Below are 17517 nucleotides of genomic sequence, written 5' to 3' on the forward strand. Positions count from 1 at the left end.
ATCGCCTCATCCAAGCACCCACTACCAGACACAGAAAAACGCACTCCCCATTCATACCCCCCCCAATCAAGGAAGTCAAAAGAACAAAACTACACGACGGCCTCCTAGCCACTCGAGCCGCAAGACTGGACAACCAGATCTCCAACCTTCTGATGACCACCCCAGACTATAGGACGTTCAGAAAAGAAATAAAAACCATACTTTTCAAGAAATTCCTGAAGCAGCAATAACATCACGACCTCTTAGTAACTCTAAAACTGACATTAGATCTACCCATTACCGCACTAATAATAACAAAAGAACCTCCACTGTGACCACCTATTAATTCTTTTACAAACCACCTCACCCACAACAACACGTTAAATGTTTATAAGATCTACAACTTACCTCTCTAGCTAATCATTGTAACTCTACTTTTTTAATTAACCTTTTGTAATCCGCCTTGAACCGCAAGGTAATGGCGGAATAGAAATCCCTAATGTAATGTAATGTAATGTAATGTAATTTGTTCTGGGCTACACTTCGAGTGTTTTTCTTTTCTTTTTTGGAGTGTGGATGATTGCACTGTATTTTCTTGCTGCTGTATGCTATATGTTTATGTTATGCTTGAGGTGTATTTCAATAAAAGCTGTTATTTTTAAAAAAAAAATAAATGTTTAAAAAAACAAAACCCTCCAAATGTTCAGTTGGAGAGCAGTGATTGGGTAAGCGTCTGGTAATGTGCCTTTCTTTTTGGATTCTGCAGACTCTGTTCCTTCGCAGTGATATGTGTGTGTGTGATCAAGGTTAAAGCTACAGTTTATATGTTGTCACTGATTGCTGTATTGATATGTGCATTATAAAGATAAAAACAACAGGACAATAATATGTGTATTACTAATTCAGACTTTTATTTGTAGTTTTATTGTGAAGAGCGAATAAAAACCATCTTTTAGAACATCCACAGTCTTTTGTTTTTATCTTTGGATTGTTTTTACTGTGGATCATTGGGTCTCCCTTTTTGTTTTGTTTTTTAATGTGCATTATAAAACATATTAAATATAAATATTTTTTAAAAAAATCCTCGGATGTTCAGTGTAAATAGCAAATATCTTGTATGCATTTTATTAAGTTTTATGCTGTGCTTGTAAATATTTTTAAAAATGCCATGTGGGACATTAAAGCAACATGCCACAAATACTTCTAATATATAATTTTGTAGCTGCAAGTGTTTATGGTGGTTTGTGACCTGTTTCACATGTCCAAATTGTTTTTTTTTCTTCAAGAATACCGTTTTTTCTAAAAGTTCTATTTTTTCCTGCTTTTTCCAGTTTCAATTGGGAAATGCCTCTACTGGGGTTACTGTGCATTATTCAGATATACCTGGGTATTTGGGTATAGAAAAGAACAAGAATTCCAACCATTAAATCAAGATTGTCTTGGATGTTATTTTAAGAATAAAAACACATGCAGAACTGTGTTTCAGTACTTGAGGGGTTTTTTTTTTCCCTTCTTTTAATTTACATATTTTAATCGTCACAGGCTGATGTCCGGCCTCAGACTGATGGCTGCAATGGCCTGAGGTACAACCTGACTTCAGACATCATTGAATCCATATTCAGGACATATCCTGCAGGTGACAGCCATGTTTCGATGAAAAGCTGACTAATTGATTTCTATTTGTAGTATTGACTGCTGTGTAATTCATTTGGTTGCTTCAACTTCACAGTTAAACTGAAGTATGCAGAAAATGTCCCGCATAATATGACAGAGAAAGAATTTTGGACGCGATTCTTCCAGTCTCATTATTTCCACAGAGATCGTTTGAACACGGGCTCAAAAGATCTGTTTGCAGAGTGTGCCAAAATGGATGAAAAAGGTAAGGGGACTAAAAGGGTGATGGATCCACCTGTAGATGACACTAATAATCAGGGGGAAGGTAATGGACTTGATATGTGATACCTTAGATCTGGTTAATGTGTGCCATGGTCTCAACCCGATTTGATCATAACTTCACTCGTATATCAAGAGCTCATTCCATGTCTGTCAGAACTGACTACATATTAGTCTTGCAAAGTTTATTTGCAAAGACATTGGAGGCAATCATAGGTCCTATAGAAATCTCAGACTATGCTCTGCTGTGGGTCTTTCTGGATGTGGAGGGGGATCAGCATTGGCAGTTCCCTTTAGATTTATATGCAGATTCAAATTTTTGGGATTTTATTGCTGGGAAATAGAATAAGTTTCATTTTCAGAATCAAGTCCACCTGGATACCACAGTATTTTTTGCTCCATAAGACGCACCTGACCATAAGATGCACCCTAGATTTAAAGTAGGAAAACAAGAAAAAAAAACCCATTCTAAACCAAATTGTGTACTAACATATACCAGGCTCTGCACCAAGCCCCCCTCACACCCTGCCAGGCTCTGCACCCAATCCCACACTCCTTGCAAGGCTTTGCACCCTGTCCCCCCTCCCCTACTAATTGTAATGCAATTTTCTCCTTTCATTTTTTATACACTCAGCAGATATAAATTCTCAAAACTGACACATTTTGATCACAAATTGAAAATAAAATCATTTTCCTACCTTTGTTGTCTGGTGATTTAATTAATTTCTGGTTAACTTCTGACTGTGCATCCAACATTTCTTTCGCAATCCCTTTTGGTCCAGGTCTCTATCTCTCTTCCCTCTTCTTACCCTCCCCAGATACAGTGTCGGTTCTCCTTTGTACCTACCACCACCTTTGGTCCAGGCCCCCCCCCTTCTCTCTCTCTCTCTCTCTCTCTCTGTCTTCTGCTTACCAACACCCCCCCCCCCCATGTCCAACATTTGTTCTCCTTTCTTCCAGGTCTTTCTTTGCTTCTCTTTCTCTCTCTTTCTCCTTCCTCCCTGATCCAGAATCTTTCCACTTCTCTGCAGTTTTTCTCTCTCTCTCTTCCCTCTATACACTCCCAAGTCCAACATCTGGCCCCCTCTCTTCTGCCTCCCCTTTGTTTCAGTTTTCTCTCTCTCTCTATCTTACTTCTGCTAACATTTTGAGTCTTCCCCTCTCTACCCCCTCTAGTCCAGCATCTGCCCTGTCTTCAAGTCTGTTTCCTGTCCTTTTCTGTCTCTCTCCCCCCCCCGTGTCCAGATCCAGCGTCCCGCTGGGGCCCTCACGATGGGTGGAGCCTTACTTTCCCTGCTTCCTACGAGATTGTTGTCTCCGGCTCCCAGACAGTGCTGGGTTAAGCTGGGATGGTTGGTAGAAGCCCTCACAGTGCAGGGCTGCAGCTTCTGCCCGGGTCTGAATTCAAGTTCCAGAGTTAGCAGGCTCTTATCCTCTCACCAACAGTTGTTTTTCCTGCTCACTACCTGGGGGAGACACAGCTCTCTTTTTCTGTTGAGAGGTCGTCTTCAGTGCTGTAACCGCCGCTGAGCTAATTATGGCAGCCTGCAGAGTGAACCTAGCAGGCTGCCGTTGGCCTCTGAAGCACATTTCCTCTACCACGGTCCCGCCCCTTTTCTGACGTCAGGGGCAGGACCACGGCAGAGGCAACGTGCTTCGGAGGCCAATGGCAGTCTGCTAGGTTCACTCTGCAGGCTGCTGTAATTAGCTCAGCGGCGGTTACAGCGCCGAAGACGACCTCTTTCGCTGGGTGCGGGAAGCAGCATGGAGGTAAGGACGCTGCCCCACCCGTCGCGAGCCTAATTAGCTTTAAAGGGGATAATCCATAGGACACTGTGTGGAAATCAAGAAGACAGCCGGGCTCTCATAGACGCTAGGGAGAGCTGTATTTGGTGCGGGCCTTTAAAAAGGTACGCGGGGTGGGGGTGGGGTGTTAAAAAAAATAGTATCTTCGCTGCATAAGATGCACTTACATTTCCACCCACTTTTAGGTGGAAAAAAAGTGCATCTTATGGAGCGAAAAATACGGTAATATTGGGGAACGGCTAAAGCTGTAATGAGGGGGAGAGAGAAGTGCATTTTCTAGTTAAAAAAAAGGTGTAGGGACTATGCCTCCGCTTGGAACAACAACTTCATAAGGACTGCACCTACCTTAGAACACAAGCATATATATTATATACAGGTATTTTCTCTGTTCCTAGTGGGCTCACAATCTTTTTTTTTTTTTTTTTACCTGGGGCAATGAATTGGGTTTGTTTGTTTTTTTGCTTCTTTTGTCTTCTGTAAGCCCCTTAGATTCTATGATTTGTGGCATTTTTAAATAAGGTTGAACCTTGTGATTTGCCTCAGATGCTATTCAAAGTTTCTTTCTGTTACAGATATTTGTTGCCATTTGCAACAAACATATTCGACAGTGCATAGAATATTTTATATCCAAAGAACTAATGCGTCTCTTCTGTGGCGGCGTTTTTTTCTAAAATAAATTTTACATTTTGGGGCAAGTCCTTTTGGGGTTCCTAAAGAAGAGGCACATAGCTTCAAAATGGAGCTTTGTAGAACCCTAGAACTTTGTCAACTGACAACCAGCAAAAGAAAAAACTGTACAGCTCCAACTGGCCCAAAAAGTTAAAAAGCTGCCGACCTGCGAAAGCAATCTGAGAAACAGTAGTAGATGAGCTTCAAAGATAAGTGCTCAATTTAGCTCTCTTTAATAGATTGATTCATTCATGTGCAGAAAACATAGTGATACAGTTCACATATTTAGTTTATTTATGATTTGAGCACATTTGTACTTAATTGCACACAAATAAATGTTCTTGGACGGTGTGCATTACAGAGCAGAAATAGCTCTGGGAGAAAGTCCTAATTTCATGCATAGAGCTTCCATCTTTCAGGTGGTTACGACTACACACTGGGACACCACGCACATTATTAATATTAGTACTTTGGGATATAAAATATTCTGTGCACTGTTGCATATGTTTGTTGCAAATGGCAATGAATTTTATCTGTAAACAGAAAGGAACTTTATGAGTTCTAGTTCCTTATTGGGTTACTTGTTTGCGTGTACACTGGTTACAACATCAAAGCTTTAACTCTGACTCCGATTGACATTAGAGTATAAAATAATAAATGGTTAATTTATAATGTTGTACCAACTGATTCCAGCTGCAAAATAAGCATTTACATTTTTAACTATTCTGACTGTACCCAGAGAGAAAGGGCTAAGTAGGCAAAGGCCAACCAATACATAACTCTGGGTGAAGGAATGATGAGTAGGCTGTCATCCTGAAAATGGAGATGTGGAAGTTGATGGGTTAAAAAAATTAGATAGGTGTGTTATGTTAATCAGATTTTCTATTCAGTCTTTAACTATTCAGTTGAAGGTTGGATTATATTACAAGAGGTTGGGTCAGTTACCCAGGAAGTTACAATGGATAGTTTGACATGAACATTCAATAGAGTTACTAGTATAGGTAGAATAATACAGTTATTAATACAGTTAAGGTCATAGTTACAAATACATAGGTACAAGTAGGTCATCGTTGGCTCTTTGTTTTGTCCCAGGAGATGCATTAGATAGTTTAGAGATGGGCTTTTATAATTACCATTTCAGTTACTTCAGGGTTGCCTCCCTGTCTTGGTACAGAAATGCTTGAGTACAAAACTTTGTAAAAAAGAAGTAAGATTTGGAGTTACTGTTGAGTAGCTAAGAGGAGAGACACATGCTCAAATCTCTGTGTGTTGTTAGAAGCCTAACAGGAGTATTTTTGGAGTAATTTCAAGCATCTCAGAGGGAGGAGGAGGAGGAAAAGCTTGTATAAAGAGTTATAATAATCCATCCAGAATATGAAGGTCAAGGTTATTAAGCATCATAGCAAAATGCATTGTCACATGATTTGACCAGAGCAGAAATCTGTTGATCAGATGTTCTATATAGGAGTTTGAGTAGGCATCAAGAGTTGTCAGGGGCTTTCTATGAGAAACCCTGACCCATGAGAGACCCATGGTAGAGTTGGCTCAGTGCATGGCTGCTTCCACAAAATTAATAATTAAAAAAATTTCTTGGCTAAGCGGTAAACATTCAGATCACCTCCATGTTAAAAGTGGGGCAGTAATCTTCAGCTCATTGCCAGCTAACAGGGTGATACAAAACCCTCCCCCTGCTGGGTATGTACCCTGACCCAGCTTTCTGCATCAGCCCCTGTAATCCCTGGTAGTCTAGGGGCATCCCTCCTTCTAATAGGGTTGGATCCCCTGCTCCCAATGTTAAAAAAAACAAAACAAAACCTGGTGTCTGGTGGTATCCTTCATTGTCTCGGTTACAGACTTAGATTGTGACAATCTAGGGACAAGAAAATGTGTAGTGTATCCTGAATCTAACTTGTCTTGAGCTACAACTTAAAGGCGAGAGCTAGCTGCTAAATTCCATCCCTTTCGTTAGGAAATATTTCTTCTGTCATATTATTTTTTCTTACCTTGAAGATCAGCATTTTCAGACATGCTGCCCTCTTTATTTTCAAAAAGGAGCAAATCTCATGATGCTGTATCATTTCGACAACTAGCTTTCTTTGTTGCAGTGTTCGCACATTGCAGGCATGCTTGTCGTTTCCCATCGTAGAGAATGATACGGTGGCTAGCTGCGGGTAACCCACCAAAATGGTGGTGGGGGGGGAAAAATAGTCACCGTGGGTATGGGGGAGAAGGTCATTCATTGCCTCGTGGAGCAGTGAATGGCTTTGTCTCCATAGTTAAGGGAAGGAACGTGCGTGGTCACTGATCGAACACAGGTCCTCTCCCTCCTTCCTAAAGGTTGTTGCCACCGCTGCCCATTCAGGCAGCTCCCTCCCTTCCCCTTACCTTCAGGCGATTTAGAATGGATTTTTTTCTACAAGCAGCTGGAGCTGCTAGTGGCTGCCGGAAGGTCCTCCTCTGATGCAACCGGAAGTTGCGTCAGAGGAGGACTTTCCAGCAGCCACACGTGGCTCCGGCTGCTTGTAGAAAATTCTAAATCGCCGAAAGGGAAGGAGGGAAATACCCAGACGGACGGTGGCGGTGTCGACATCCAAGAGACATTAGCAGCACTCACGTCCTCTATAAAGAAGCAGACTTTGGAGAAGAAAGCTAAGTTATTATGAGGGACACTTTCCTTTCTCTTCTCTCTGTGCAGTTTTAGAAAAGTTCTCTGGATAAATTTGTCTTCCACTGACTTACGTAAACATGCAAGACAAATAATGGAAGAAGGGGGAGGAGGACTATGGTGTTATTAGTCCTGCATGAAGGGCTCTTAGCCACATCATGAGGTCTCCACTGATGTTCTGTTAGCTTGGCATTCAGTTGGTGTTTGCAAACACATGTGCAGAACAGAATAAACAGTAAGAGTTTGGCTATGATCTTGTGTCATGTGTGGGGGAATGAGGGGATGGCGCAGGCGGGGAGCTGGCTCTGCATCTCTGACACTTTCTAGAAACAAGGAGTAACAGCCAAAACATCTTAAGAGCCACACTTAGCTAGCCGGCCAAAACCTGAGATAGGAATTTCCCTTACCCTAAGGAGAAGGGAGTGAGGGAGATGCTTGGATTGCGTGAAGGGTACTGAAGGGGGGATGGAGAGTGGGAGGGGGGTGGAGAGGAACTGACACTGAAGGGAAATGGGGAAGAGAGGGAGGGGGTGGAGAGGAACAGATGCTGAAGGGAAATGGGGGGAGAGAGAGTGGGGAGAATTCGCTGAAGGAAAATGGGGGAGAGAGAGAGAGTGAGGCAAAGACGCTGAAGGGAAATGGGGGAGAGAGAGATGCTAGACTATGGGGGGAGCAGAGAGAAGAGGATGGGTGCCAGACCAATGGGGTGAGGGAAGGGAGAGAGGCAGACAGTGGATGGAAGGAATTGAATGAGGAGAAGATGAGGAAATCATCAGACAACAAAGGTAGAAAAAAATTCTATTTCTTTTCTTTTTTTTTTGGCTTTAAGATAAAGTAGTATATTAGTTGTTTTGATAAATATTTATAAACAAAGCCCTGCCAGCTGAACATCTCTTTCTCTAGTTCATCAGCCAGAACTTTGAATTGTACAGAATATTGTTTCTCTATATACTTTAATAAAAATAAGTTCAGTACTAGCTTTTACTTTGTTAGTTTTACTTAATTTGTAGCATTTTTAACCATTGTAAACCGCATAGAACTACACAGTCCTGCGGTATATAAACTGTTATTATTATTTTAAAACTATTTGAGGCTTGTGTGGATGGGATCAGATGGTTTGTGGGGACGGGGCGGAGACGGGAACAAATTTTATCCCAGGACAAGCAGGCAGCATATTCTCACATGTGGGTGACGTCATCCACGGAGCCCCGACGCGGACAGCTTTTCAAGCAAACTTGATTGAAGCTTTCAAGTTTGCTAGTGCTGCACCACGCATGTGTGTGCCTTCCTGATCCACTAGAGGGCGCATACCCTCCTCATGGTCCTCAGTTCTTAGTTTTCCGCGGAGCCAGAAAGCCCTGTCTCTCTTCTCTCCGTTCTTTAAGTGCCTTTCTAGCACCGCGGCTTCTTTATTTTGTTAGGGAGTCGCTGTGCGCTGTTACTTGATCATGTGTTTCTTTGTTTTCAAAAAAAAAAAAAAAAAAAAAAAAAGGACTTTTTATTGTGTTTCTATCCGGCCGGCCCTTCTTGGGCCTCAGCCATGCGGCTAGGCCTCATTTGGCTGCAGCTGTATTTTCTTCTTCCCTGGCCTCTCTCCGGGCTCACCTCGTGTGAGCAGGATGGCCGGGACCCTTGTTCCTTCGTGGGAATCGGACTGAGTAGCTTCTATCCTTGGTAAGTCTTCTTTCTTTCTTTTTGTCTTCTAGCTGCATTACCTCGGTAATGCCATTGGCTGAGTCTCAGGCATTCCAGGCATCGAGTGCAGTCGTGCCCGCCTCTACGAGACCTTCAAAGCGTGCCTCCTCCCATGGGAATACTCATATCGAGGTTGCCCTTATGGAGCGCACTGCTGCACCTTTCTTACCTGTTCATGGGTACGGTGCTGACTTCTGAACCTCGATGTGCCTCGACGTCGGCTGGAGCTTCGTGCCTCGGCGTCGACTGAGGCTTCGTACATCAGTGTCGACTGAGGCTTCGTGCCTCGATGTCGATCGAGGCTTCGTGCCTGGACGTCGACAGGCTTCGTACCTCGACGTCGACTGAGGCTTCGTGCCTCGACGTCGACTGAGGCTTCGTACATCAGTGTCGACTGAGGCTTCGTGCCTCGACGTCGACAGGCTTCGTACCTCGACGTCGACTGAGGCTTCGTGCCGCGAGGTCGTCTGAGGCTGCGTGCCTCGACGTCGGCTGAGGCTTCGTGCCTCGACGTCGACTGGGGCTTCGGGCCTCGACGTCGACTGAGGCTTCGTACGTCGACTGAGGCTTCGGGCCTCGACGTCGACTGTGGCTTCGTGCCTCGGCGTCGACTGGGGCTTCGTGCCTCGGCGTCGACCGGGCTTCGTGCCTTGACGTCAACTGAGGCTTAGTGCCTCGACCTTGACTGAGGCTTCGTGCCTCGACGTCGACTGGGGCGTCGTGCCTCGAGGTCGACTGAGGCTTCGTGCCTCGAGGTCGACTGGGGCTTCGTACCTCGGCGTCGACCGGGCTTCGTGCCTCGGCGTCAACTGAGGCTTCGTGCCTTGACCTTGACTGCGGCTTCGTGCCTCGACGTCGACTGAGGCTTCGTGCCTCGACGTCAACTGAGGCATCGAGGGCAGTCGTGCCCGCCTCTACGAGACCTTCTGAGCGTGCCTCCTTCCATGGGAATACTCAGATCAAGGTTGCCCTTATGGAGCACACTGCTGCTCCTTTCTTACCAGTTCATTGGTACGGTGCTGCCTTCTGACCCTCGAGGTGCCTCGACATCGCCTGGAGCTTCGTTCCTCGACGTCGACTGGAGCTTCGTGCCTCAAAGTCGACGGAGGCTTCGTGCCTCGACGTCGATGGAGGCTTCATGCCTCGACGTAGCATGAGGTTTCGGGCCTCCACGTCGACCGGGCTTCGTTCCTCGCAGTCGACTGGGGCTTGGTGCCGCGCCGTCGCGTGGGGCTTGGTGCCTCGCCGCCGCCTGGGGCTTCGTGCCTTGAAGGCGTCTATGGCTTTGTGCGGGATTTTCGGCCTCAATGTCGACTGGGGCTTGAGGTCTCGATGTCGACGGAGGCTGGCTGCGACCGTGTGCTCCGCGCCCCTTGACGCTTGTGCTTCGACGTCGCCTGAGGCTTGTGCCTCTTTGCCGCCTGAGGCCTTGCGCCTCGATGTAGAAGGCGGCTGGGTGCCTCGACGTCGTCTAAGGCTTTGTGCTTGGATTTTCTGCCTCAATGTCGACTGGGGCTTGAGGTCTCGACGTCGACGGAGGCTGGGTGTCTCGGCGGATGCTTTGTACCTTCAACGTCGGCTGCGGCCGTGTGCTCCGCGTCCCTTGACGCTTGTGTTTCGACGTCGCCTGAGGCTTGTGCCTCGACGTCGACTGGGGCTCGGGGCCTCATCGTCGGCTGGAGCTCTGTGCCTCGTCGTTGCTGAGGCTTCGTACCGTCGACGGGGGCTTTGTGACTTGACGTCGCTTAGGGCTTTGTGCCCTGTGGTTGACTATGGCCTTGTGTTTCGAAGTCGACTGTGGCTTGATACAGCAACGTCGCTGGGGGCTTTCTCCCGCAGCAGCGGCTGGGTTTTGGGCCTCGGTGTCGACTGCGGGTTTGCACCGGGGCGTCTCCGGCTCCGGTTCGAGAGGGTTCAGACTCTCTCCCTGCTCCGGTTCTATTGCTCCCGCCATGCGGCCTCTCGCTTGGCGCCGAGTGTGGCTGAGGTTCCGAGCCTCCAGGCTCGTCTCGCCGTTTTTACTTGCGTGAGTTCAGCGCTTATTGAGGCCTCTCTTGCGGTGCCCACTAACCGCCTCTCAGATCGCGACCTATCGGGACGCCTTCAGCTGAATCCCGTCTGCCCGGGGGGTTTGGACTCCTCCGGAGGGGGCCTCCGGATACCTTCCTTGTGTTACCTCGGCCTCCTTCGCAGCAGCCGCAATAGCTGCTGCAGCGCCGGGGTTGGGGTTAGCCGCCGGCTTCGGCGACTCCTGGTCGTCTTTTTGTCTATTCTCGCATAGCCTCTGGGCGGCTCTCCTTCTGGGGATTCCTCCCCTCCCTTCGGAAGGGGTGTCTCCGTGTCTAAGCACCGGGAGTTTAGCCTCCCTGCTGTCGGTCGGGCATTCCCTTCCTCCCATCTGCGTCTGGTCCGGGCCCTTCGAGGCCTGCACTAGTTCTAGTACGGGAGTGGGTCTGACTCAGCCCGCCCCAGTCTCGGGTATCCGTCGGGGCGGACCTGTATCTTTGTCTCGGCCTCACAGGAGGCCCTTGTTTGTTTATGGCGGAGGGGAGGCCCTCTGTCATCGGTCCGCCTCCGGTCTTTTCTGCCTCTGCCTCGGCAGACTGCCTGTCGGCGCTTGTGTCGGCTGGTGTCTCAGCGGTCTTCGGCCTCGGCCGAGCTGATGCTGATCCTTTTGGAATCAGGGGTCTCCACGGTGGATGTCCCGAGGTTCGCCTGGTTTCATCTTCATGTTCCCCGCTGGACCCGAGCATCTTAGTGATGGCAGGATCGGGATCCCGCTTCCCAGCACATTGAGGTGCCTCCCTCCTTGACACGCTTGTTTCGTTGGTGGGCCACCTCTTCGTATTCCCGCATCAGAAGGTTCTGCCGATGGACTCCTCGGCATGGGCGACGGCCTTCGGACTCAGGGTCCTTGGCCGGGTGCGGACTGTCGCAGCCACATCAATCTGCTGGAGCTCCAGGCCATTTGCATTGTCGGGGTATTGGTTGCAAGATAGTGGGGTCCTGGTGCGTCTCGACATCTCGGTGGCGATGTATTCGGTGACCTAGCCAGGGTGTAGAGGTTCCCTGTCACTTTGCAGGGAAGCCCTTTGTCAATGGCAGTGGGCGTTACATCACTGCTTCTTTCTTGGGGCGATGTATTTCCGAGGCGTGCAGCATTGTCTGCTGGACGCGTTGAGTCGCCCTTTTAAGCCGCATGAATGGTGGCTCCATTCTCAGACTCTGCGGCAGGTGGTTGTTCGATGGGGAACCCAACTGGTAGTGCTGTTCGCTTGACCCCTCACTCACTGGGCGATTTTGCTCGAGGATGTTCTACCGAGTTCGCATCGAGGTGGATGCTTCCTTCTCGATGGAATGGGCGGGTTCTCTTTGATACACCTCCTGTCGGTCTGCGCCACCAGGATCTTGATGGCTCCTCTGTGGCCTTCGCGGCCATGGTTCTCCCTGTTCCTCCAGTGTGTCAGGGAGACTTAGCTTCTACCGATGTTCCCGTCTCTGCTGTCTCAGTGGTACGGTTTCTGTTGCATTCCAATCTGCAGTCTCTACACTTATCAGCTTGGTTCCTCGCAACATGCCTCCCTCCTTCTATTTCTCTCAGTCGGTGGGGGTGTTCTCGAGCCCTCTCGAAGGATCTCCACTCGGCAATGCTTTTCCCAGATATGGGCCTGAATTGCTGAGTGGTGGGCTGAGCACCGCATGGATTCGTTCTCTGCCATCCTTGCCTTTGGTGCTGGATTATTTGTTGCCCTTGTCTCGGTCTGGTCTCTCACGAGACCTCTGTGCATTTGCTGACTTTCATCGGCCGAGGTATGGGACTCCGTCCTTTCGACGGTTTCCCGCTTTATGAGGTATCTCTTCATGGTACATCCTCCGCTCAAAGCCCCTCCGGTGGTTGGGATCTTTGTGTGTTCCTGGCTCAATTGGTGGTATCTCCATTTGATGGAGCTCTTTTGAATTCCTTCACCTGGCAGGTGGTATTCCTGGTTGCTCTCACTTCTGCTCGCAGAATCAGTGAGCTGCTAGCTCTGATTGTGGACCCGTCTTTTCCTGTAATTCTTATGACACGGTGGTCATGCGATCTTTCCATTGTTCTTTCGGTCTTTTTTCCGAAGCCCCACTCATCTCCTGGCGAGGTGGCGCTTCGCATTCTTGAATGTAAGAGGGCGTTGGTTTTTTGTCTTCAACGCACATCAGTCTCCTTGGACGGTTCCTCATTCTTTTTGTCCTTCGTCCTAATTGATCGGGACGCCCAGTTTCCAAGCGCCCCTTGTCCAACTGGTTGGCTGCTTATTTTTCCTTTTCATATGCTCGGGCTGGTCTCGCACTGTATGGTCGAGTCACAGGACATAGAGTCCGAGCGATGGCGGCTTCTGTAGCTTTCCTCAGGTCGACGCCTGTCGAGGAGTTTGGCAAGGCTGCCACTTGGTCTTCGGTTCATACTTTCACCTACTACTGCCTGGATACTCTGTCCAGGAGCGACGGCCGGTTTGGCCAGTCGGTTTTGTATAATCTGTTTTCTTGGATTGCCAACTTCCCTCCGTCCCCTTTTGGTTAGCTTGGAGGTCACCCACATGTGAGAATATGCTGCCTGCTTGTCCTGGGATAAAGCACAGTTACTTACCGTAACAGGTGTTATCCAGGGACAGCAGGCAGATATTCTCACAACCCGCCCGCCTCCCCGGGGTTGGCTTCTTTGCTAGCTATCTGAACTGAGGACCATGAGGAGGGTATGCGCCCTCTAGTGGATCAGGAAGGCACACACATGCGTGGTGCAGCACTAGCAAACTTGAAAGCTTCAATCAAGTTTGCTTGAAAAGCTGTCCGCGTCGGGGCTCCGTGGATGACGTCACCCACATGTGAGAATATCTGCCTGCTGTCCCTGGATAACACCTGTTACGGTAAGTAACTGTGCTTTTTCCCATGTCATTCTCTAACCCACCATATAGGAACATCATTAAAATATTCTTAAATGGGGTCCCTTTTACATCCAGGTGCTATGATAGATTCCCCCTTCTTCAATTTCCTCAGTAGAGCTCAAAACTAGGACTTCAGGAATATGTTTTGCTGCTCACTTTGTTTCATTTCCTGTTCTCTACCTACCAGCTCCTTTGATGCCTGACCCAAGCATACTGAAAACCTCTTTATTTACTGGTCTCTACCAGATTCACTGGCCGTTCCAGGCTTGGCTATTTATTTATTTAAAATTATTTATAACCCGCTTATCCACCATTTTAGGCATCTGGCCTTACAATGAAGTTGCAAGCAATCAAGACCGTGCAAGTATGTTTTGCACAAATGCATTTGCTACACTGACCTTGGCATAACAAAAGCAAGGTGTAGGGCATTGCAGGTTATACAAAATGCAGCAACAAGATTGATAATGGGATTGGCAAAATATGATCACATTTCGCCATATCTTCAACAACTGCATTGGCTACCAGTTGCCTTCAGAATACAATATAAAGCAGTAATGATTTGCCATCAGTTCTTGTATGGAAATATACCAAAATGGTTTAAAAATAATATGCTTAGCTATACACCAAACAGATCGCTACTTTCTGAGAATTTAGCTCTACTGAAGACGAATGTGAACCCAAGGCTTGTTGAGACTGGCAAAATGACTTTATGCTGTGCAGGAGTTAAAATATGGAACTCCCTTGTAGGGCATGTTTAGAAAATTATTCAAGACACAATTATTTGTAGATGCCTCTTTTAGCCAATAATTTTCCTCTCTGCACAGTTGATGAATTATTCATGATTTGGTTTTAGTTTGTAGATATGATTTCTGCTGATTGTTTGTGTGTCTGTTTTATTATGTTTTTACAAAATTATGTATGTAAATTATGTAAACCGTTTAGTTTTAAATGGCATAGAAAATGTTTAAATAAATCTAAGCGAGGAATAAAATCACATACAAAATCAAATGGTTATCTTACTTTTCAGTCTGTACCAAACTAACACATCTCCCTTTTTTCAGTGATCGTAGTTTTAGTAGCGCACGTGTGTTCATAGTGCACAAAAATTCCATTGCCATTCACACTATTTCATGTACCCAGTCTAGACTCTACAGAGTGGCCAGAGATTCAAGGTAGACTAAAAAGAGAGTGACTGAAGCATATTACTGAGGTAGCAGAAAGCAGGGAGTTCACACTGTTGCTATCTTTCCTGTGTGCATTTTAATTTTCATACTGCCAGAATTGCAGCTCCCAACTAAAAATATTGTTTTCATGGTAAATACTAAATCTATCATCTTGAAACTGAAATGCAGATGTGTTTAATATTATATAGGCTTAAAGACGATGGTATCTCAAGGTTTGAGAAATCCACTGCTGGACTTGATGGCCTTGGAAGATAAATCATTAGATGAGGTAAGAATTTCTTCATGATGCAAGGATAGAAGCCATTCATTGTTCATCTTATTTTTAAACAAAACCTTAATTTTTTCTACATTGTGGTTTTTCTTTTTTTTTAATTCTTTATTCATTTTCACTTCAATTAACAAGTATACAATATGATATCATATACTATATAAAATCACTTGTACATTCTTAACCATAAATCTTAAATACTTTAAATTATCCCCCCATCCCATCCCCCCAGCCCTCCCTATATCAATAAAATTCATTCATATATGTATTATATCCCTTCTTATTATAAAATTTCAAGTATTTAAAGGTGTCTAATCATTTGAATATTCAATCAATGGCCCCCATATCTTTCTAAACCTATCATAATTCCCATTCTGTAAAGCAAGAACTCTTTGCATCTTATACATATAACATACTGAACTCCACCAAAAGGTATAATTGAGTCTTGTATAGTCTTTCCAATTCCTAGTGATGTGTTGAATGGCAACTCCTGTCAATATTAATAGTAATTTATTGTTAGACATTGAAATTTGACTTTTAAACCTCATTGAAGTACCAAATAAAATTGTATCATATGACAAGGCAACAAAGTTTTCTAATAGCAAATTAATTTGGGGCCAAATTGATTTCCAAAAGGCATTAATACAAGGACAGAAATAAATTAAATGATCTAAAGTCCCTGCATCCTTATTACAATGCCATTGTGGTTTTTCTAAGTACCATGTTAACCTTTTTATTGCCCTTTTCTTTATCAAATGGGGCAAGGATGTTGTGGTGGGAATGCAGGGAAAAGTTTCTCTCCGATGTAAGAGGCTAATGTTTATGGGTGGGGAAGGGGAAAAGAGCAGAGTTGCAGGACATTTTTCAAATTGGAAAATAATACAGCAGTTCTGTGGTAGCAAATGATTCTGGAGTTTGGCAGCAATGCGTTATTGTGGCTGTCTTAAGCATATGATGACCTAATGGAAAGACATTCATCCAGAAATGAAAATTGGTACATTTTATATAGGAATTTGAGAAAACCACACATTTCTCGCCTATCCTGTTGTACTTTTCTTTGCAGGGCTATGGTATGTCATCTCTACCATCTACTTCATCTTCAAAATCCATTAAGGAGAACAGTAATGCTGCTATTATTAAACGCTTTAACCATCACAGTGCCATGGTCCTTGCAGCTGGTCTTCGAAAAGAGTAAGTGAACTAGTTTAGGGCCAATCTGCTCTTGAACTGTTCTGCATGGTGGAGGCCTCCTTGTGCTTTCTTTAGCTTTTCATTTATTGATATTAAATTACAAAACAAGTAAAACACTTGTACAGAAATCAAGAGGGAATAAAACTTCAATCTAGGAAAACATCCAAAATGCCAAAAGAAACAACTTGGCATTCAGGCCACAGTTATTAAGGGTTGCACAAAGCAAAAGGGAAGAATCATACACAGGATTCAGTGAATAAGGCTAAGCAGTATGGTATAGCAAATCTTCCGTTGGGTGCAAGTGGCAGAGCAGTTGTAATCTTCTTAGTTAATGAAGGCAGACAGCTGGATAGGCTTAAAATGTATTTAACCGATTTAAATGTTAACAGTTTCTTATGCTTTTTACCTTTCTTTGTGTGACTGATAGAAAAGTTGTACATCCAGTCTAGGGTTGCCAGATTTTCTTTTTGGAAAATCTGGACCGCCTAGCCCCGCCCCCAGGCCTCCCAGTTACGCCCGCTCCTCACCTCCTGCTGTTGTCGGGCAGGGAGGAAGTCCATGCATATGCGACCGTCACGCGATAACAACACGCGCACGTGCGGACTTCCTCCCTGCCCGACACAGCTTTTCAAAACCCGGACAAAGTGCTGGGTTTTGAAAAGCTGTCCGGAGCCCCGGACATGTCCTTAAAAGGGAAATCCAGTCCCCCCTCCTCATGTTTCAATCGCCGTTCCTTTCCAATTTTCCTTTAGTTTGTAAATCACTTAGTCTAGTACAGTTATAAGCGGTATAGTAAGCACAAAATAGTAAATAAAAATGCATTTACTATGATATTTAAGGAAAAAAGAGCCCCTATTTGTAGAACTCGTAGGCTAAGCAAAAGAGAACTTTGCCTTTTTCTGAGTTTCCTTTATAACATCAGGAAGTTTGGTCAGGATTTTTCTTACAAAAGCTATATCTCAAGTTTTAAAAACATACGTGATAACAAATCTATATGAAAGAAGGGCCAAAATTGCAATCAAAGTTACCAGAGATGTAGGTTGAGTTTCAGAAAATTCCAACACTGCTGAAACATTTAATATATCTATCTTCAAATCTCTCTCCACTTGAATGGCAGAATTTCTTTTTTGTAGGAGGTAAATAAAGTATTTAGGTAAACAGAGGCATTAATTCCTCTAGAATCTTTTCTCTCAGATAACATAGAAACATATCTCTAGGATGTACTAGTGATAGTTTAGGAAAATATAT

The 17517-nt window shown here is 45.4% G+C and overlaps 1 protein-coding gene across 5 annotated transcripts in view; it reads left to right on the forward strand.

Moving 5' to 3' along the window:
• GTF2H1 (general transcription factor IIH subunit 1) overlaps positions 1-17517 on the forward strand; it is a 92568-nt gene that overhangs the window by 26670 nt on the left and 48381 nt on the right. For all 5 annotated transcript variants that reach the window (XM_033928586.1, XM_033928583.1, XM_033928585.1 and 2 more), the window contains 4 exons: positions 1522-1615; positions 1709-1858; positions 14999-15078; positions 16142-16269. In XM_033928586.1, coding sequence (XP_033784477.1) covers positions 1522-1615; positions 1709-1858; positions 14999-15078; positions 16142-16269 — 452 coding nt within the window. The remainder of the gene's footprint in view (positions 1-1521; positions 1616-1708; positions 1859-14998; positions 15079-16141; positions 16270-17517) is intronic.

Source organism: Geotrypetes seraphini, chromosome 19 (assembly GCF_902459505.1).
Source record: "Geotrypetes seraphini chromosome 19, aGeoSer1.1, whole genome shotgun sequence".
Classification (NCBI taxonomy): Eukaryota; Metazoa; Chordata; class Amphibia; order Gymnophiona; family Dermophiidae; genus Geotrypetes; species Geotrypetes seraphini.